At 43.2% G+C, this 21861-nt stretch overlaps 1 protein-coding gene across 1 annotated transcript in view; it reads left to right on the forward strand.

The window, feature by feature from the left end:
* The window catches only part of COL28A1 (collagen type XXVIII alpha 1 chain), a 182446-nt gene that overhangs the window by 96673 nt on the left and 63912 nt on the right, over positions 1-21861 (forward strand). Inside the window, exons 26-27 of the mRNA XM_070368820.1 lie at positions 11184-11252; positions 13670-13738. Coding sequence (XP_070224921.1) covers positions 11184-11252; positions 13670-13738 — 138 coding nt within the window. The remainder of the gene's footprint in view (positions 1-11183; positions 11253-13669; positions 13739-21861) is intronic.

The raw sequence follows: 21861 nt of genomic DNA on the forward strand, positions 1-21861 counted from the left end.
GAATGAAAAATGAGTGAATGATCAATATTATCCCACAGAGAGAAATTCTCCTTAGAAATAGATCTACACATTTAGTTTTTCAGATGCTGCCAGGTCATTAAAGAAAGAGGTTATAAGTGCCTAAGGTCAACTTTTGGTCTTGAGTTTTTGGTCTCTGCCGTGGCATCTGTGAATGCCGCCAACCTCAATGGCTGCTTCTGTACTGTGGGGCGAGTACTCTTTCATCCTCTCCCTTGTAGAATGAGACTGGAGACCCAAGGCATTCAATTCATCCCTAAAGGAGATCTTGAGTCCTGCCCGTCTCTGTCTCTCAGGATAACTAGGAAAGTCAGGGAGATGTGTCTGAAAGCGCTGAGTAGACTGTGCAGGGAAGAGACACCCTAGGTGCTTTTGCCAAGGTTCTGACTCAGCACTGAATCTGATCCTTATTTGAATTGGGGCACTGAAATATTCTTTTTTCTCTAAGACAAAGTGCCTGTTAAAATTTAAAAATACAGGACCTTTAATATATAAACCTCATTATTTTCTGCTAAGTGAAACATTGATAAAAACTTTTGGTTTTACACTGAATATTCCTTTAGTTAGGGAACTAGGAGCTTATTCCTATTTAAAATATGGTATGTGTGAAATAAAATGTGTTAAATATACCGGACTGTTTATATTCCAATGGAAACACATAACCATTTACATTTCCATAGAGTAGATTATTATAAATATTTTATATAAGTATACATTGTGTTATATTGAATTATACTACTGAGGATGAGATGGCTGGATGGCATCACTGACTTGATGGATGTGAGTCTCAGTGAACTCCGGGAGTTGGTGTTGGACAGGGAGGCCTGGCGTGCTGCGATTCATGGGGTCGCAAAGAGTCGGACACGACTGAGTGACTGATCTGATCTGATCTGATTACTACTTTACATTTAGCAGTACTAATAAAAAGGTGGACACTTAAGCACAGATAGCACTTAAAATTTTTTATTCTTGTGAATGTTCCACCATGTCAGATTATTTAACATATAGACTAAAACATTTACTAAATGGTTTCATTGATCATTTCTCTCTCAAAGTCCCTTGTGTTTTTTCATATACATTTTAAGGGGGAAAAAAAAAAAGGTGTTCTTTCAAAAGTTTATCCTGCCTATTTTTGGTTGTTATTAATAACATGTTGCCAAAAGATGTGTCTCAGGTGAAACTCATATTCATTTATGTGCATGCATGCTCAGTCATGTCCAACTCTGTGCGACCCCAAGGACTGTAGCCCACCAGGCTTCTCTGTCCATGGGATTCTCCAGGCAAGAATACTGGAATGGGTTGCCATTTCCTTCTCCAGGGGATCTTCCCACCTCAGGAACCGAACCCAGGTCTCCTGTGTCTTCTACGTTGCCGGCGAGTGCTCTACCGCTGAGCCACCAGGGAAGCCCAAACTCATATTGTGTCTATTAATTCGTACAGGAAGCTGAATGGAGGCGGCATCCTCCAGCTCACTTCTACCCAGGGGAGGAGGGAATGTTGGTTAGGACCTGTCTCTTTCCACACCTCCCTCCCAGCTGCGTTTTCCTTCTTCCTGCCTCCCCTTCTTGTGGATGTTGGGGAGGTGTGTTATCCTGCCCACCTCTAGCCCTGGAAGGAAATATCAGGAGTGCATGCTCTTCTTAGAATCAAAGAACTTGGATCATGAATTTCAAAATCAAGGACATTCCAAAAGCAAACAGCAGCTTCTAATAACTTCCAAAATCACCTCTCTTCTTTTATAGATGCCTTAGAGTCTTTATGTGTCTTTTTCATTTCCTAAAGAAAACTTTTGGCTACCCACACAGCCCAACAGAAGCTGGTAAAGAAAAGGACATTTTTGGAAAAGTCTAATTCCACTTAATTTTGTCCTTTTGGTTTAGTAAGGTGGAGTTGAGACTCTCAAAACACCTAAGGTTTGCAATGGTAGCAAAAGCATAGGACTCAAATGTCTGCAAAATTCCTCTCCTTCTATTTTGTCTTAAAATGGCAGAGAAATTGTGTGTGGAAATATGTGGGTTTGTGTGCATGGACGCACATGTGTGTATAATTGTATAGACATATATATTGGATGTTTTTTACTTAAATCCTGTGTTGTCACCTTAAAATATTGGCCTTAGGGCATTAACTTACAAAAGAAATGTGTTTTGAAATGAGGAAGCCATTAAGGTTGACGATTAATTTATGGTGGGCTTTGCGATATTTAGTTAAGGTCACATGTGTTTAGCATATGACACAGACATTAGAATCAAAGCGCCTATGTTTCAAAACATATAAAAAGCAGTCCCTGACATCTTGCAGCCTTGTGGTGCTCTGTGGCTTTTTTCCAAGTGAAGGAATTCCATCTGACATCAGTGGTTATAGTACTTCTCCGTACACTTCCCTTGAAGGTACTCCGAATTTTGACAAGGGCTTCTGAGAGATTTCTAAAATTCTTATGAAAACTACAAGTTTCCAAGGAGATAGTAGATACGGTTTTAAAATCCACTTTGGAACATGCCATAAAGAGGAACTGACAATTGGATTTTGCGCAGTAGGAAGCGCTCATCCAGTGCCCTGGTCCTTAGACCCAAACTGTCAGCTCACTGATAGGGAGGGCAAGCGCAAAGATCCTGCATTACACTGCCTGCACTTCTTGACTGGACCCCAAGAGACTAGGCTTCCCTGGTGGCTCAGAGGTAAAGAATCTGCCTGCCAATGCAAGAGATGTGAGTTCGAACTCTGGGTCAGGAAGACCCCTGGAGAAGGGAATGGCAACCCACTCCAGTATTCTTGCCTAGAAAATCCCATGGATGGGCTACAGTCAATGGGGTCATAAAGAGCTGGACATGACTAAGAATGCACGCAGGGCTTCCCTTAATAGCTCAGCTAGTAAAGAATCCGCCTGCAATACAGGAGACCCTGGTTTGATTCCTGGGTCGGGAAGATCTACTGGAGAAGGGATAGGCTACCCATTCCAGTATTCCTGGGCTTTCCTGGTGGCTCAACTGGTAAAGAATCCACCTGCAATGTGGGAGACCTGGGTTCGATCCCTGGGTTGGGAAGATCCCCTGGAGAAGGGAAGGGCTACCCACTCCAGTATTCTGGACTGGAGAATTCCATGAACTGTATAATCATGGGGTCACAAAGAGTCAGACATGACTGAGCGACTATTCACTCACTCCTCAAGCATGCACACCAGAGACAAAGAGGACCCTTTGTGATTTGGGGACTATCAGTCTATAAACTGTATTACCTTTTGAGAAGCCCAGATAATTCTTTGCTTTTGTATGTTTCATCCCAGTAGGCTGGTGAATCACCCAGGGCTGAGGCTGAGGTCTCAGATGTCGATCTCTGAGGGTGGGAGTTCGTTCTTGGCCTCCTGGGAGAGAATTATGAGGAGTGGCTCTCCTGGGCTCAGAAGGGCAGGGGCATCCCACCAGGCACCTCTCTCAGCTCTCTCAGCCCCCATCACTGTGCCAGTTCATCACAGAGAAAGCCAAGGCCTTCCCCAAAGCTTCAGGGGCAGTGGAACTGAGGCCAGTTCTTGCAAAGAGAACCTTTAACCTGGTTTGGGGGATTCTTAAGGGACCTTTTAACCATTAAGTGGTTGTAATCAAGTCTGGGCAGAAAAAACTTGTTGGGTGGTTGTTGTTATATGTTATAATTGTATACTACCTAAATATTATGTGCGACCTAAATATTTCCAGACTATCATGGAATTTTTAAGAACTCTCTTATTTTATAGATAAGGAAATCAAGAGCCAAAGAAGTTGAACGACTTGCCCCTTTAGAGTCTGAACAGTGTTGATACTATTCTGTTTGAGTGTCAGAGGGAGACTATAAATATGGATGAATGAATGGAAAACTAGGTGAATTAATAAGTCAGAGCCGGTGGAATGACTTGTCCCGATCTACAGATGCTCAATCTTCCATACTGTCCATTTTCCGACCACCTCGGCACTGTTTAGGGGACAGTTAGGTGGTCTCTCTTTCCATTCTAGCTTTTCCATTGTCAAAACATAAATCATATAAACATTCAGCAGAAGCATAAGCCCAAACCCCAAAGAGTTCAACGTTTTCCAGAGCTTTAAATGTTTGAATATTGTAAACACATGCTTTATTTGACAAAAGTGACCCATACTCATAAATTAAAGTGCAAGTCTATGTGGAATCCCTCTGAGTACCATTATTCTGAAAACGTTCCCAGCATCTGAATCGCCTCTCTGTTCTCTGCAATGGCTTACATATGCGCACACCAGCAGTAGGCAGAGGTGGAACAGAGGAGTGATTCACACAGAGATGCACGAGGAATTTGTGGATTCTGTCAGCGGACGTGGGCTGGACAAGGAGCTCCATGTTGAACCTTGTCTGACAAGGAGGGCTGACCTGGGATACAGACTTAATGATAGTGATATTAAGGGTCCATGATTCCAAATTGGAATTGATGAAACCCACCATTTTTAATATGACTGCAAAATTGCTACAGGCAGGGCAATCAGCTCAAAAACGGGACTAATTAAAACCAGAGCCATATCAAGTTTAAATACCAGGCAGTTTGACCTCTAGATGTCAGAAAAGGTCACTCGACTAGGTGACTTTTCAAGGTTACTCCTCGATGCAGTTCTATGCACGATCTCTGCAATCAGAGCCATAATCACGTTTACCTTATAATTTTCAGTATAATTTTTGTTTTTCGTCACTCTTTCCCTAGCTCTGCATTTCTCTTCCCAGGAGTACATACATACCTTCCCTTCAGCCTTAAGGACGCACATTTTATCCTCTTAACATTCAACACCCATGTCACCATCAACACATTTTTTATTTTTAATCATGCAGGGATTTTCCCCTAGTGGAAAATCATATTGAATATCAACACAAGAGAACCTGCTCTCTGACATTAAAGGCACTATCAACATTTCTATTTTTAAGGTTTCTAACCTAACTAAATAAGAAGGCTCTCCCTCTCCAATGAGATTCTCGGCACAGGGAAATAATTTGCTCATCTTTGATGAGTTGATTTTGAGAAAACGAAGAAACCATCAACAACAAATCCCCGCTAAATTCTACAGCAAGTTTTTAAGTTATCACGGACTTTAAAATGCTATTGCTTTGTAGCGAATACTGAAATTCTAGGGGTGGGGGAGAGGGAGGAAGGCTGGAGAGGGAGGGGCATATGTATACATATAGTTGATTCACTTTGTTGTACAGCAGAAACTAACACAGCATTGTAAACCAATTATACTGTAATAAAAGAAAGTTCTTTGGAAGGAATGATGTTGAGGCTGAAACTCCAGTATTTTGGCCACCTCATGCGAAGAGTTGACTCATTGGAAAAAGACTCTGATGCTGGGAGGGATTGGGGGCAGGAGGAGAAGTGGACGACAGAGGATGAGATGGCTGGATGGCATCACCGACTCGATGGACATGAGTTTGAGTGAACTCCGGGAGATGGTGATGGACAGGGAGGCCTGGCGTGCTGCAATTCATGGGGTCACAAAGAGTCGGATACGACTGGGCTACTGAACTGAACTGAAAAGAAAGTTCTAGGGGAACTTTCTAGGAGAAAAAACTAGGAGAAGAAACTGAACTAGGAGAGAAACTGATTTGAGAGAGTTGAAATTATTTTAAATGCTTTGAAATTTAAAGCTGGGAAAGTACACTAAAGGAAATGTTATAGTGACTTGAATCTTGTTTTCTACACCTTCTTGTTTCCCCATCCACTTGAGAATTGTGCTGGTAATTGTTACTGTCTCCCTTTTCATCATTAAAGGGTGTCAGGGAACAGTGATTGAGTTGTGATTGACAACGGCTCAGTCAATAATTAACACACAATTATCAATAACTGAGTTGTCTGTCCAAAGCTTAGCAGACCGCCTCTAAAACTTCCATTGACATACTGGCCACCATAAGTGAGGTATTTAGGAGTCACAAGCTCATTACATAATTCGTTCCAGAGTGTTGCTTATGTTTGTGGTAATTGGAGCCTTAGTAGGTGTATCTTAATTCTCTTTAAAAGCCAGATAAAAAGAAACATTAAGCAACTGCAAATCATAACTTTGACTCCTACCTTATTTTAAAACTCAATCATTCTTTTTTTCATCATATAGTGGACTCTTCAGAGTACCATTTTTTAGGGGAAATCCTTGAGAGGCTAATTCTTTTCATAGTGAATTCAATTTTCTTTTTATTGCCCCCAAAGTAAAAAAGCATGAAATCACTTTAAGAACAACGGTAATCTACTTCCACAGCCTCTCAAAGAGTGACAGAGAATTAAATTGGCACAAACAATTTAGATTAGAGCTTTATTAATACATGAAGGTGGAGACAGTCTAATGGACTATTTTGTCTCTAAGATTGTCTCTAAGTCTCAGATATTGTACTTAAATCCTATAGAACATAAAAGATATAACAGATGTCTCCTTATCACTGTTCCACATGAAATCTTTGCCACTTATAAACTCTGTGACCTCAGCAAGTCATTTAATCTCCCTCAGACTTAGCCTCCTCATCTGTCACTTGGGAAAATAAGCCTACTTCACAGGGTTATTCTGCAAAGTGAATGGAATCATGTCTATAAGATGTTTTTATGAATTCTAACACACTAAAGTATTAGTAGAAATAGTAGTAGTCAGAGTGCACATTACTATGCCAAATGAAGTGTTTTGCAGTATAGATAAACAGAGAGTAAGCGTTTGTGTAAGTAGGAGACCTGGAAAGAGACCAGTTGAAATCTGGGGAAAACCACAAAACTAAGGCATGGCAAAAGAGGGCGAGGGAAAGGGAAGCTGAGACAGCTGGGTGCTTGTGTGGGCTGTGTGGACCTCTTGGAAATCTTAAAATCTACATGTTTTTTTCTTCTTTTTGAGAGAATATGATTGACTCAGTATAGGCAAAGGACTTTCACAGCCACAAAGCCATGGTCTTTGCATTAAATGGCAGCTGGAAACAAGTCTGGGGAGAAGTCGGCACCTTGCCTCTGGCTCTAGTCACCATCATTTAGGAGATGGACTCTGGAGTCAGACCTGGGTTGGAATTGCTTCCAGCTGCATGGTTTTTGGCAAATCCTATGTTCTCTTTAGCCTCAGTTTCCTTATGTGTAAAATACAGTAATGATGTTCAGATAAGATATTGAATAAAAAGTACATGACACATGAGTAAAAAATAAATTTTATTACTGATTTCATTAGTAAGTAATTATAATTGTTTGAATATTAACCAAAGAAAATATTTGCCAAAGGGAAAATGCATGTGATAGTGCCTTTGCTTTCTTTTTCTTCTTTTTCTTCCTTTTAAAATGTAAAAGGTTTAATGAATGATTACTAGGACCATCATAATATTATGCATGATTTTAAAGAGGTTGAAATTAACCACTATGCAAGGTTATGGACTAGGTGAAACCTTTACTGAATCATTTGCTAAGTTCACACTTGGAAGCATTGCAGAAAGTCCTAAATTTGGCCATTTTGTATGAAATTGAAAGGAGTATCTCCCATCTAGAATCCTTTTGTGGGCCAAGATGAAGCTGAAGACATTCTAAATAGTTACTCTTTTTCGAGGGAGTGGAGATGACAGGGGACTTGTAAGACTTATGAAATTGATGGCTGTAGTTACAAATGGCAACTCCGGGACTAGCTTTCAGGTCTGTTCATTATCTCCTAATGCAAGAGCTCCCTCTGCAGGATCCAATAACCTCAGCTCCCACGTGGAAGCTAAATCTGGCTCTGTAAGTACCTGTTGAGTCTTCTTACTTGTGGATGTCACTCTATCCACTGACAAGAAAACAACATATCTAAAAATATCATAGTAAATGTGCCTCTCGGGCACTTGTGGGGCTCTCCAGGAGTGAAGTGAGTCCTGACCACAGTCCTCTTAAGCACTCTTACCTGGTGCTGTAGGCTAGCATGAACAGATGCTGTGGAACAAAAGACAGGATACATTTTTAAGACCCCACCAGAGTAGAGAGACATGGTCTATGTGGATTTACACAGCTCATTAACGGCTTGTTATTCCCATCTACTGAAAATGTTGGTCCATGAACCCCAAGGAACTACCCTAAAACATGTTACTGACCAACTCTAATACCTGCAGAATGTGTTAAGACTTGATTTAAAGTCTATCAGATTCATAAAAGCATAGATCAAGTATATTTACATAGATCAAGAGATTACAAAAGACTAATCTGATAGATAAAACATAGCTATATGTCAACAGTTATATAGAAAAAAGAGATGGACAGCTTGTTTGAGGTAAACACTGGAGTACCAGTGGCATGGATCACGTTGTTAAAGCTCACTGGCTAAGGGTCAGATAGGCAGACGGCAAGAAGGTGTCCTCAGGGGCAGCTGCTCTATTGCATTTAACCATCAGACATTCCTAAAGGGTGAAGGTCACAGGAACTGAATAAAAGAGAAAATGCAGCAAGTGTGTGAACTGGTCAGGTATAACTGGAGACCCTTGCTTGATGGACTTATAGATATCCCTTTTAAAGGTATTTCAGAGGTACACAAGAAAGAAGAGATAATAGAAATGTGTATAATACAGGACAAGGTCATGTTCTCTACTTGGAGCTCTTGATGATAGGCATGATCATTAAGTTGGGAGAAACTTCGGGTCAGTAAAAGTTGGGAATCAGAAGTAGAGAGGTGTCAAAGAGAGAATTAGTATCTGTGGTCTCAAAAGCAGCTAAGGACTAAGTGGAAGAGATGGAGGTAGAAGACCAGAATCATAAAAGTTGCCTGCAAGCAAAAGGGAAACATGTAATTAAGAAGTAGGGAATAAAAGAACTAACTCATTAACAAAGTTTAAAGGTTTTCCCCAATTTTTAGGCCTTGTTTTCTATAGAAGTATTTTAAGGTTTGTAAGTTGAAAGTGAAGCTAAATAAAAGATGGGATGTTTTTCTAGATAAACAATGTAATCATTTCTTATAATCTATGATTTTTGAATTGTTGAAAAGCTAGTTATTTAGCTCTTAATTAGGACGTGGACAAAACAACCTAGGGCAAAGAGTTTGGGAGTCTAGGTTCAAAGACTGGTTCTAGGCTTTCTTTCTTTATAACTTTATTGAGGCATATTCTGTATGTCCTAGGATTCACCTACTTCAAGTGTATGATTTAGTGATTTTTTTAGTACATTTACCAAGCTATATAGCCATCATCACAAATCAGTTTTAGGACATCTTCATCCTCCAATAAGATCTCTCATGTCCATTTATAGTTAATTCTCCTTCCACGCTCCTATTCTTGGCCCCAGGAAACCACTGACTTACTTTCTGTTTCTACAGATATGCCTTTTCTGGACATCTCATATACATGGACTCAAACAATATGTAGTCTCACGTATTTGATTTCTTTCATTAGGAACAGTTTCTGAGGCTCATCTATATTGTTGTGTGCAGCTGTCGTTCATTCCTTTTAACTGCCAATTATATCACATTTTGTCTATTCATTTACCAGTTGCTGGACATTCTGGTTTTTCCCAGTTTGGGGCTATTATGAATAATTCTGCTAAGAGCATTCATATGTTAAGTCTCTGTGTAGACATATGTTTTCAATTTCTTTGGGTATATACCTAGGAGTGAGATTACTAGATCAAATGGTAAAATTATGTTGAACTTTTAAAGAAACTGCCAAACTATTTTCCAAAGTAGCTGTACCAGCAACAAACACGGATTCTGTTTCTCCACATCCTCCCAGCCCTGCCTCGCAATAGCTATGCAGCTTTGGGCAAACTTTAGTTTCTTCTTTAAAAAAAAAAAAGGTGGGGTGGGGAGTTATCAATTACCAAGTGCCTGCTGTATGCTAGACAAGATGATAGGAGCACGACATTCTGTATCTGCCTTCGTTGTCATTTCCATGAAAGGTAGACACGATTTTCTATGTGTCTGATGAATTTATGAAGGTTCAGAGAAGTTAGGGAAGTTAGTCGTCAAAAAGATTTTTGTGAATATGAAGTTACACCGAGTATCATATAAAAACATGCAGAACATACTACTGGGGACACTGACAGTGATCAACGGAGAGATTTTAATTCCTCCTCTTCTTCCTTTATTCACACCTCAAAGAGATCTAACCACAGGGCCCGCCCCACCCCAATCAGACCCCACCACCTTTCTGGTGATTGTTGCTGCTGTTTAGTTGCTCAGTCGTCTTTGCGGCCCCACGGACTGCAGCCCGCCAGGCTCCTCTGTCCATGGGATTTCCCAGGCAAGGATACTGGAGTGGGTTGCCACGCCCACCTCCAGGGGATCTTCCCCACCCAGAGAATGAACCCAGGTCTGCTGCACTGGTGGGCAGCTTCTTTACCACTCTACTACTGCTAAGTCACTTCAGTCATGTCAGACTCTGTGTGACCCCATAGACGGCAGCCCACCAGGCTCCCCCGTCCTGGGATTCTCCAGGAAAGAACACTGGAGTGGTTGCCATTTCCTTCTCCAATGCATGAAAGTGAAAAGTGAAAGTGAAGTCGCTCAGTCGTGTCCGACCCTCAGCGACCCCATGGACTGCAGCCTACCAGGCTCCTCCGTCCATGGGATTTTCCAGGCAGGAGTACTGGAGTGGGGTGCCATGCCTTTACCACTCAGCCACCAGGAAAGCCTATTTCTGGTGGTGGTTGCCTATTATGAAACTGTCATGCTTTGATGAATCTGTAACCTTGAGAGAACTCACTGTGTACTCACGACCCCTCTAGAGGCAGGAGTATCCTAAAGCCAATCTCGAGCCCAAGTAGGATAATCACTGTTGCATAAAAATGTAAGAGCAACTAGCTCAGAAAGGTTATATCTTTTAATGCTTTTTAAAAAATTATTATTCTTGTCTCTCCTTTCTCCCTGTCTTCACAATGGCAGTAATTACTTCTCCAAAGTCCCAAGAAGCGAGCTCCAAAAAGTATATATTAAGGTTTCCAAGAAGCTAATTAACTTGATTGCTTTGAAATGAACCCATATCAGTTGGCTTGATAAATGGCAATAAGAAATGAAAACAAAGAGAGATAATACTGTTGATCAAATATAGAAAAATGATCTGGAAGAAAAGATTATTATCTTAGTCAAATTCAAGGGTTTGGGATTTTACAATATATTTCTGAATATGAAAATTCATAGAAAATATTATCATATGAAATTTTATATGAAACATGATACACAGCACTTTCTTAAATCAACAACTTGTCATTCATTGTGTTTCTTCAGGGAGATCCTGGCGTCAGAGGCCCTCCAGGCCCCCCTGGGCCTCGGGGCATAGGAACCCCAGGGCCAAAGGTGAGTCCGCAGGTCTGTGCTCTGGGTACGGGTCAGGTGCCATCCAGACGACCAAGGAAACATTTAGTGCACAGGAAGTGCTCATATCATGTTGACTTATTTTTTCTTGATACTGATGAAGAGCCTTACATTTTCATTATTGTGAACTTTCAGTAAAATAGAACATTTAAGCATATAAAGTCATTTGCTTCCTCCCAAAGAAATTAGAAAGTTAACGCCTCTTTAAAAAGTGATTGCAAAGTGCTCAAAATATTCCCAGGCCCCTTAGAGACTATGCTAACATTAAGAAGCCTGTGTTTACTTTGGCCAGAGGTGCCTCAGGCCACCTGGTAACAGGTGATGGGTCTGTTGTGACCTGTGTGCACAGTCTCCTCTGTCAGGGCCGCAGTGCAAGAGCCTAGTTTACTGTCCCCGTAGAAGCCGAGAGGGACTTCCTTTGGCTCCCTTTGCTCTCATTCTACTTCTCTTCCTTTTGTCACCTCCAATTTGGTGGTTATTTATCCTTCTATTCTTTTAATCCAGTGTTTTTCAATGAGGGAGATTTTGTCCTCCCCTCTCCACCCAGGGGCACCTTTGGCAGTATCTGGAATCATTCTGGGCGTCAAGTTCCACTGGGGAAGGAGGGCTACTGGGATCTAGTGGGTTGATGCCTGGGATGCACAGGACAGCCTTCCATACTGAAGAATCATCCAGCTCAAAATGTTAATTATGCTCGGGTTGAGGAGCCCAGTTTTAATTGCTCATTCATTTGCTCAACAAATATTCCTTTGATTTGTTCAAAGAGGCAGGTAAGGAAATACCACTTCCCAGGTGGCTCAGCAGTAAAGAATCTGCCTGCCAATGCAGGAGACACGGGTTTGATCCCTGGGTCAGAAAGATTCCCTGGAGAAGAGAATGGCAACCCACTCTAGTATTCTTGCCTGGGAAATCCCATGGACAGAGGAGCCTGGTGGGCTACAGTCCATGGGGTTGCAAAGAGTCGGACACGACTTAATGACTTAACAACAATAAAGAAATACCAGGGGTATTCATAGGGAAAACAGGTTTCAGTGAGCCACCCATCACAAATTCAAACTACAGACAGGTATATTCATAGCCCAAATGCACAGAAGTTAATTAGAATCCTATTATCAGGGAGGAAAGAGAGAGAGCTTTGTGAATCACAGATTTGACTGCAGATCCTAGAATTACCAAGGTTCTTAGTTTATCTTTTTTTTTGTTCATCAACTCCATTGTGATAGTGGGCTATTTCTTAACCATACAGATCCCTTTAAATGGATGGAGATCCCTCTGAGATGTTAGTAGTTGTTATCACTGGGTGATGGAACGATGGGTTGATTTTTTTTTCATTGTAATTTTCACTTCTATTTTTACTTTTTCTCCAATAAGTTCTTCTTGTAATCAGAAAAAAAGTAAAGTTTTTCCCCATAGTGGAAAGGAAAAGACTGACCTACACAGTAACTTTGATTAACTTAGGATTCCTGAAAGTTTGTTTGGCCAAAGTGTTAATTAGGGAACTTCTGGGATCAACAAAGTTAAACTAACCTTTCTATTATGGGATTTCTTAGAGGCTTTAATATATTCACCTGCCCCAGGGATCTATAAGGAGAGGCACATCCATGGTGTAAATATTTCCCAATCTTACTTGACCACAGACGTCTTTCCTCAAGAAATATGGGGTCAAATTATGCTGTAAGGAACATATAGTGGGAACTGACATACTTTTTGCTTCATTTACATATTTTCTTAGCAATTCAACTCTGATCCACGTCAATAGGTGCTGAGTCTTTAACTGCAAACTCTGTGAATTAATGTGCTATATTGAAATTGTGCGACATAGTACAGTGAAAGTGAGAGTCACTCAGTCGTGTCCGACTCTTTGTGACCCCATGGACTGTAGCCCGCCAGGCTCCTCTGTCCATGGGATTCTCCAGGCAAGAATACTGGAGTCGGTTGCCATCCCCTTTTCCAGGGGTTCTTCCTGACCCCAGGGATCTTCCTGCATTGGCAGGCAGACTCTTTACCCCTGAACCAGCAAGGAAACCTGCTGAATCTTTAAGTTCAACCCCCATGAATTAATATGCTGTATTGAAATGGTGCAAAATAGTAAAGGCTACCTAGAATTATGTGTGAGCCGTGTTTGAACGCCTGGTGTTTAGGGCAGCAGGAGGAGCCCAAGCGGGCAAGGCTATGGGGCCAGCACTTCTGCTTACATCCAGCAGTTCTGCCTTATCGCTTTATAGCTGGATTACATGTAAAAATGTTTGAAAGGATTGTGTGGTTTAAAATTTTTGGAAAAACCCTGCTTTATATCAATATGGAAAGACTGCAGTGAGAATGCAGCTAAGAGCAGTAATCTGTTGCTCGTTTCTAAATCTCCTTACCCTTCTCTCCGATTTCTCTGTGTCTTCTAATAGGGTGACATCGGGCAGAAAGGCTTGCCTGGCCCTCCTGGCTCCCCTGGCTATGGATTACAAGGAATCAAAGTAAGTGAATGGAATTGTGCTAGGGTCGCCTCTCAACGCACTAGGGCGAGGGGGAGAAGAGGCTGTGGATAATACAAAACACGGCTATTAAGAAATGGACTTAATGTAAGCTTAGCAGTAAAAATCGCATCCAGTATTTAGAGGCATTGTCCAAAAGTGGAAACGTGGTATGAGTACACTTGCTTCACAAAAGCTTAGAGTTCCGTAAGTAGCTTGGAGCGGAACTGAATGGTCATGGTGGTTTGCGGTTCTGTGGGTTTCTGAGCTGAACGGGGAGTCTGTGCCCCCACTGCGTGCGCTCCCTTCACCTTCCTCACCGGCAGCTTCCATTCTTAGCCCAGGGATGCCTGAGTTTCCGGTTTTAGCTCACAGTGGCATCACCCGGGGAAGCTTTTGAATAATGCTGCTGTCTTACCCCAGAGGAAGGACATCTGAATCTCTGGGGGGCAGAGTTTGAGTCCTGTGGGTTTAAGAGCCGCCCATGTGATTCTCTTGAGCGTCCAGGTGAGAACACCGACTCTCTGCTACTAGTGTTTACAACCATTGCATTCTGCTTGATTTCTGTCTCCGCCACAGCAGGCCTGTCTCGTGAGATGGGACTCCCAGGGTCTCCCTGCCTCAGTAGACAGAATCTGGCATCCACAGGCTACTGTGTAATTTAAACAGTTCCCTCTTCTAATGTGTTGATTTATGTATTTATTTTTTACTGGCTCACTCTCATTCTATTTGTTTCCACCCAAATAAACTATAGTGGTTAACCTTCAAAACAGAGTAATTCCCTCGTGGGTAACTGACATTGACTCTAAAAAAGTGGAAGCATTCAAAACAAACTCGTTTTCAGGTGGCAGAATTTCTTAGTAAGTGGGAGACAGTAGGAGCTGAAGATAATGCATGTGAAAAATCCTGTGTTGAAATTAAGCCACCTACTCCTGTGTTAAGAGTGAGTTCTTAACTCAAAAGAGCAAAACTCATTTGAATCCGTGTTAAACCTTCCAATCTATCACGCAACATCTAGGGCTTCCACTGCAGATCTTTAAGTAACAGCTGTTCATCTGTAGGGCCGAGTACCCAAGCAAAGGCCAGCTCACATTCCCAGTAGCCTGCAAGCACTGGGAAACCCAGCAGAAACCTACTTCCTTGTAAACAGCTCCTCTCACACTTCATCTTTTAAGTTCTACAGTTAAAAGATGGTTTGGAATTTATGAGTTTGCTTGAGCAACGAACCCACGATTGGCTCAGTTCACGTGCGCAATCAGTTCGTTATCACTACCGTGTTAAATTCTCTGCCAGCTTTCCCCCTTTGTTATCTGGGAACTATTTCCTTATTAACAAAGGGGCCTCTCGAGTTGTGCTTAACTAATCCTCATCAGTTCTGAGTCACCTGGTGCCCCGCCCTTCCTTGCCCCCTCCAGGTTAGGCCATGGTCAAAGTCCCTCCTGAGTGAAACTATGGTGGGAAAACCACCATCATAAGGAAAGAACCAAAATGAACACTGCCACGTATCCAGTCCTATCAGAAGTGAGGGAAGTTTTTCCTCCACTGAGGGTTGGGGCCTGATGCTGTTGGCAGTGAGCCTGGACCAAAGCTGCCTCACAAGCCTCCTCTAGACATACTGCCAGCCTGCTGGCATCAGGGCAAACATTTCTCTTAGGATGCCCACCTCATTTTTCTGACCCTGGCTCGCACCATCCCTCCAAAAGGGAGAGAACTGAGAAATTGAATTGGCGGTGTTCCTCCGAGTCATTTTAAGGCTCCACACTTAGCGAAATTTCATTTCTTATGTTCATTTGTTGAATCTATTTCACACCCCTTTCTAAAAAACTATTTGAAACAGTAAAATCTGCTTTAGCTGGCATGTCTGTTCATGAGACTCTGATGGAAGCCCTTGTTATCAAATGTTCACGTCAGGGCCCAATTTGTACCCTGTCTCTCGATGTCATCCCAACCGTGGGGAAAATAAGGGGCCCAGGCTGCAATCACAGAAGTGATTTGCTCCACCTTAGGTCCTAGAACATTGGCTTTACCAATTATTCAACCAACCTGGGGCTCCCCGCTGGCGCTAGTAGCAAAGAACTCATCTGCCAGCGAAGGAGACGTAGGAGACATGGGTTTGATCCCTGGGTTGGGAAGATCCCTTGGAGGAGGGCATGCACGGCAACCTACTCCAGTATTGTTGCCTGGAGAATCCCATGGACAGAGGAGTCTGGCAGGCTGCAGTCCGTGGGGAAACACAGAGCTGGACACAACTGAGCAACTGAGTGCACATGCATTCAACCAACCAATCGACCCTGACTGAACACCATCTATGTCAGACAAGTAGGCTACATGCAGTATAAAACGATGAGTGAAAAGATGGGAACTTTGTCCTCACGGGGTTTAGAGACATCAAATGATCACTTTTTGAGCTCCAGAGAGTCTAGAGGGCATGGCACAGTGAAATGAATGGGTTTACAGGGTTAGGCAAGAGTCCTTTAGGCTACAGTAATGAGTCTGGTCTCAGGCCTAGAGTGACTGAAAGTCAGAGCAGGGTGACATGATCAGGCAAGGATTTATCCAAGACCCCTTCTGTCTACCATCTGCAGAAGGGATGGGCATGACTAGAAGGAGTGTGGGGCTGCCCCTCCCATACCCCTGCGTAATCTTCTGATTCTCAGTGTGGAAGACATGAGCTTCTGGGCATCCTCTCCTCCTGCCCCTCCCAGGGCTCTAGGACCAGCCAAGCCTGCTGCTGTGGGAACCCCGGACAACATGATGGGCTCACTCCCCAGGGCACCACAGTCACCTCCCACCAGTGCTCTGCAGTCCCCACTGTGGCCTGGCTGGCTGCACGCTGCAGGCGAGCTCCAGCTCCTTCAGGGGCCCCAGTGCTTTCTCTCAACCACAAACGTTGAGTGAATTGAATGAATACGAGACACTGGCTCTCTGGTTCCTCAGTGGCCTTGGCCTTTCAGATTCACGATGCTGGTCGGGGCTTGCGTGATGCCGCTGTGCTGTCCCACCGTGAGCCCCCAGCACTGATCGTGTTCTCCCGTTACGTCAGTAGCAGAGTAGTCCTCAGATTAAGTCAGGAAGGAGGAAGGGTGGGGCTTGGTCTTGAGGAACGGCTTGATGTGTCAACCAGCTCTGGAGGGGCCCAGAGAGAGAGACTGAGAGGGTGGGTCATCGAGGTTAAAACACCAAGTATGAGGGCAGGCAGAAATGACTGACATCCACTCTGCATTTCTACACAGGAGGCACGCCCTCTCTCCACCTTTGTTCAACTCAGTTCTTGTGTCCCAACAAGCCTTGACATTCCCAGAGTATTTTTTTCTCAGAGGATCAGGAGGTCTTTGTAAAAATAGGATTCCTGGTGGCCCTCTACGGCTTTGGGAGTTTCAAGACAGAGGTGTGGACTAGACTATGACTCCAGGTGTGCGTAAACCCTTTATTCATTAAATGAATGGGCCTCCATGCCACTGGTTTCCATTCTCCGCTGAGGCCTGAACATGACTGATCTCTCACTGACTGAGGAAGTACTCCCTGTAGTTAGGCTGTGGCCAAGGATGGGCTGACTGATATTTCAGGCCTCGCCAGTTTGTTATCAGTGTGAGCAAACAGTCTTGATGACGTGCAGGGGGAATCTGGTGAACACCACGGGCTGGAAATCCCAGTATCTCCAAAGCTGACAAAGCGTGATGACAATAGTGGTTCCAGGGTCACAGAGCTAACAGATCAACCCCGGAGACTCCTGGGCCCAGAAGTGGAGGGAAACTGAGTCCCAGTGACCTCACTGCTCTATCTAGATTCTGACTTTAAGGGTCTGACAGAAAGAGAATGAGCTTGAGAGCCACATAAGACCTTGGGCTGAATCTGTCTAGTTGTATAAGGTTTTTATCTTTGAGGAACTTTAAAGCTTCCTCATCTTTAAAATGGGGATAATAAAGCTATTTTGCAATAGGTGTTGTGAAGATAAAATTGTACAGAATGCCTAGTACGCAGTAGTGGTTTCTCACCCAGAGCCTGGGTTACGGAATCAACTGATCTGAATCATGGTTTCCTGAGCACTGCACCTCTTGCCTCAGTTTCCACATCTGAATAATGGGGATAATAACAGTACTGTTTTCTAAAGTTGTTACAGGAAATGAATGAAATTAAATGAGACAGTACGTGTAATGTGCTTAAAACAAGGTTCAACGCATGGTTACATATGCAGTAAATGGTTGGAGTTATTCACATTATAATTTCTTCTTGCTTTCCCTTCCTTTCGACTAGTCCCTCTTGTATTTTCTAGGATGAAGGCCCAGATTCTGACATTCATATGATCTAGCGTTCTTAAACCTGAGATATTGATTGCATTAATTAGAGGAGGCCTGACATGTGTACCAAAAAGACAGCCACAAACATATAAAGGCTGAAACACAATTGAGGTTTTCATTCACATGGCACGCCAAAGGGAGTCTTCCTCACTGGTGGACAATTTCCTTCCGCATAGGATTTCAGAGAATCTCCACTCCCATTTATGTTTTCTCCATCGGAGGGGTCTCTCTACCACTCACACTCAGCCAGCAGAAAGGGGAGGGTGTGGAAGAGGCACACCTGCTTCCTAAAAGCCTGGGCCAAGAGGCGACACACAGCACCTCTGCCCACGTTTCCTCGGCAAGAGCTCGTCTCACAGAAAGGTGGTGCACCCTGTGTGCCCAGGAAGAAGAGGGGCCCAGGGTTCACTAAAGAGCTGGCGATTGCTGCCAGGCAAAATGGAACCAGCTTCTAGGAAAGATGGAAAATGTAAAGTTACACATTATTCTCAAGTATGCTGGTGTTTCAGGAAGAAAACAGGAAGCAAGAGCGGTCTCCATGGCAACTTCCAGAATGCCTGTCACTCTCCCGATACTGTGGGGAGCAGTCACCTGGTTTACAAGGACTGGGTTCAGCTTTATCATTCCTTTTATCCTATGTTACCCGCCCCCCTCCTCCCAAAAAAAACCAAAACAAAACCCTCAGTCTTGCTGTCTTCTTACTTATTTCAAGCAGCAGCAGAAGTACCAGTGGATAATTTAGAAACTGCTTTGAGTAGACATGCTGAGAACTAGCCAAAGAGCTGGAGGAGGCTTGGGGGTGTAGTGGGACCAGGGAACAAACGGGAAATGCTCGTTCCTGTCTTTGGCAGAGCCAGGGACAAAGTAAGAGGGCCGCCTGAAACCCGGCAGGAGAGCTGTGGTTCAAAGGCTGGAGAGAGATGGGGATGGCAAGAGAGGCAGGAAGCAGAGCTGGTGCAATGAGCCCCACATTGGGAGATGGAGGAGCCGGTGGGTGATCAGGCTCGCGTGGAGAATAAGGGAAGGGCTAGAGTCCCAGGACATTGCATGGGAAGCCAGCAGCGATGGAAATCAGCAGGGGTGTGATGGTGGGTGAGTCAGCCCAGCTTGCACAGGAACAGCCAGAAAGAAAACAGCCTTCTCCCACCAAAGCTCTCTGATTAGCAATTCAAAGTAGAACCCAGAACTTTGTAAGATTCTTGGCTCAGTGTTTAAGCTTAATGTCAAATCTCAGGTAGATTTTTTTTTTTTTGGTTAGTCTTTTCAACTATATTGAAGCAACTGTGGTTCTGTAAATTCCATGCATCAGGTATGTGGGCCACCTTCTGGTGTCTCTTCACCAGAAAGGCTAAAGCTTGACAGATGTCAGCGTGCTGTGGTGGGAATCTCACAGGGAACCTGCCAGCTTTCCATTTGCCTCCCCCCTGCCCGCCCCTGTGACCCTGATCACATTGAAAGTGCCTCCAGAATCCATGTGACTAGGTATTTTATTAGAGTGGACTTGTTACAGCATGGGAAATTGCCCTCTTTAAAGGTGAAATAGAAATGATTTATTCATTGAAATGAAACTGACTTAAGGAGGAAAAATTCTCACTTCTAAGAAGTCAGGGATAGGTTCAATGTACAGTAAGTTGCAAATACCTGGGACATCCCCCACAGCTCAGTGGTAAAGAGTGGACTTACAATGCAGGAGACGCAGGAGACATGAGTTTGATCCCTGGGTCCAGAATATCCCTGGAGTGGGGCATGGCAACCCACTTCAGTATTCTTGCCTGGAGAATCCCATGGACAGAAGAGCCTGGTAGGCTACAGTCCATGGGGTCGCAAAGAGCTAGACACTTCGACTGAAGCAACTGAGCACACACACACACAAAGGCTAAGGTATACTGGCACACAGAAGTTGTTTTAGTCTTCTAAGCTCAGAACCTCGGAACTGTGCGTCTGATGGTGTTAATATTACTAAGGGAACAACTCACACACTCACACGTATTTTAACATGGTGACTTTCTGATATTTCAGTTTAAATTTTTCTTTCTTCCTCCTGACCACAATCTAACAACAGCATCAAAAATAGACCACAAAACCAACTGTGGTAACAGTATGCTCACTGTATTCAACCTGAGCACAACTTAGAAATTAAACTGAAATAATAAGGGATATGCTGCTGCTGCTGCTGCTGCTGCTGCTAAGTCGCTTCAGTCATGTCCGACTCTGTGCGGCCCCAGAGACAGCAGCCCACCAGGCTCTGCCATCCCTGGGATTCTCCAGGCAAGAACACTGGAGTGGGTTGCCATTTCCTTCTCCAATGCATGAAACTAAAAAGTGAAAATGAAGTCGCTCAGTCACGTCTGACTCTTAGCGACCCCATGGACTGCAGCCTACCAGGCTCCTCCATCCATGGGATTTTCCAGGCAAGAGTACTGGAGTGGGGTGCCATTGCCTTCTCTGAATAAGGGATATAGTCGACAGCATAACTTAGTGTATCTTTATGCCAGAAACCATCTCTGAAATAACTTCTAATGCTTTCCTGTACTGCAATTTTCAAATTCCTATAATGATTCCTCTATGTAGAAAGGAGAGATTGGAGCTACCTGAGAGTTTAAACCGTAAAACGGTTTGTTGTTTTGGGATGACACCTGCCAAAGTGCCTGTGGCAGCGGGGAGGGCTGTGGCTAAAAATTGAGTCTGGTCATCAAAGTCCACAAATCTATTTTCAGACACTGAAGTCATCCTCATACCTTTAAACTTTTTTTATTATTATTACTTTTTAAAACCAAATTAAAAACAATTGCATGGTTAGAAACCAAAGCCTAAAGAACAGATCCCATAATACTCTCTACACTATAGGTTGCTTAGGTCAGGGGCAATTTGCATTTATTAGCTGGGGGTGGGCGGGGGGCAGGGTTGGCTCTGAGCTTAGCTGTATATCTCACTTTCATGTCCCTCTTGGGCCAAGTGCCTCTCATTTCTTCAAGCCAATTAAGATACAGGATAGTATCTTTTTTTTTTTTTAATTCCTGAAACTGAATCTGAGCGTATGTTAATTCCTGAAACTGAATCTGAGCGTATGGTATGACATTGGGGTGAACCAAAAAGTTCATTCAGGATTTTCTATAACATGTTATGGAAAAACTCAAATGAACTTTGTGGACAACTCAATATTTTCCTATGTTAATCGCATTATTGAAATTTCCTTTTTAAATGGCCTATTTCCCAAATCAGACTTTGAATGAAAATATTAAGCTCTCAATTTAGGGGGGCTTGAATCAGCATTACCAGCTTCTTTTTACTGTCTAGTTACCGTGAACAAGGGCCTGTGCAGTGATTAGTGACCATCACAGAAGACTGATATCTACCAGCTTCCTTGCGCTACTATGAACCTAAAGGAAAAACTGATTTCCAAGTCATTTTTTCCTAAGTATGTATTGTATCCTGCCCAAAGATTTACTATGGTTTCCCTAATTCCAAAAGAAAAGTCAAAAGGACTAAAGTCTTGGTAATAAAGATAGTATCCAATGCCATATTTTGGTGCTGAATATTAAAAATAAAAAATTTAAATTAGCACCAAAAGTTAAAAATTATATGAAAGATTTCATTTGAGCAGTTGCATACTAAAGCTACTACATAATTCATAATTATGTGAGCATGCTGCCATTGTGTGCATGCTATGGTCAGTCGTGTCTGACTTTTACAACCCCACGGACTGTAGCCCAGCAGGCTCCTCTGTCCATGGGACTCTCCAGGCAAGAGTACTGGAGTGGGTGCCACTTCCTCTTCCATGCTGCCATTTTAGATTGTTCTTTTTCTTTCCCCTCCCTCCCTCTGCGC

The sequence above is a fragment of the Bos mutus genome, chromosome 4, assembly GCF_027580195.1.
Source record: "Bos mutus isolate GX-2022 chromosome 4, NWIPB_WYAK_1.1, whole genome shotgun sequence".
NCBI classification, from domain to species: Eukaryota; Metazoa; Chordata; class Mammalia; order Artiodactyla; family Bovidae; genus Bos; species Bos mutus.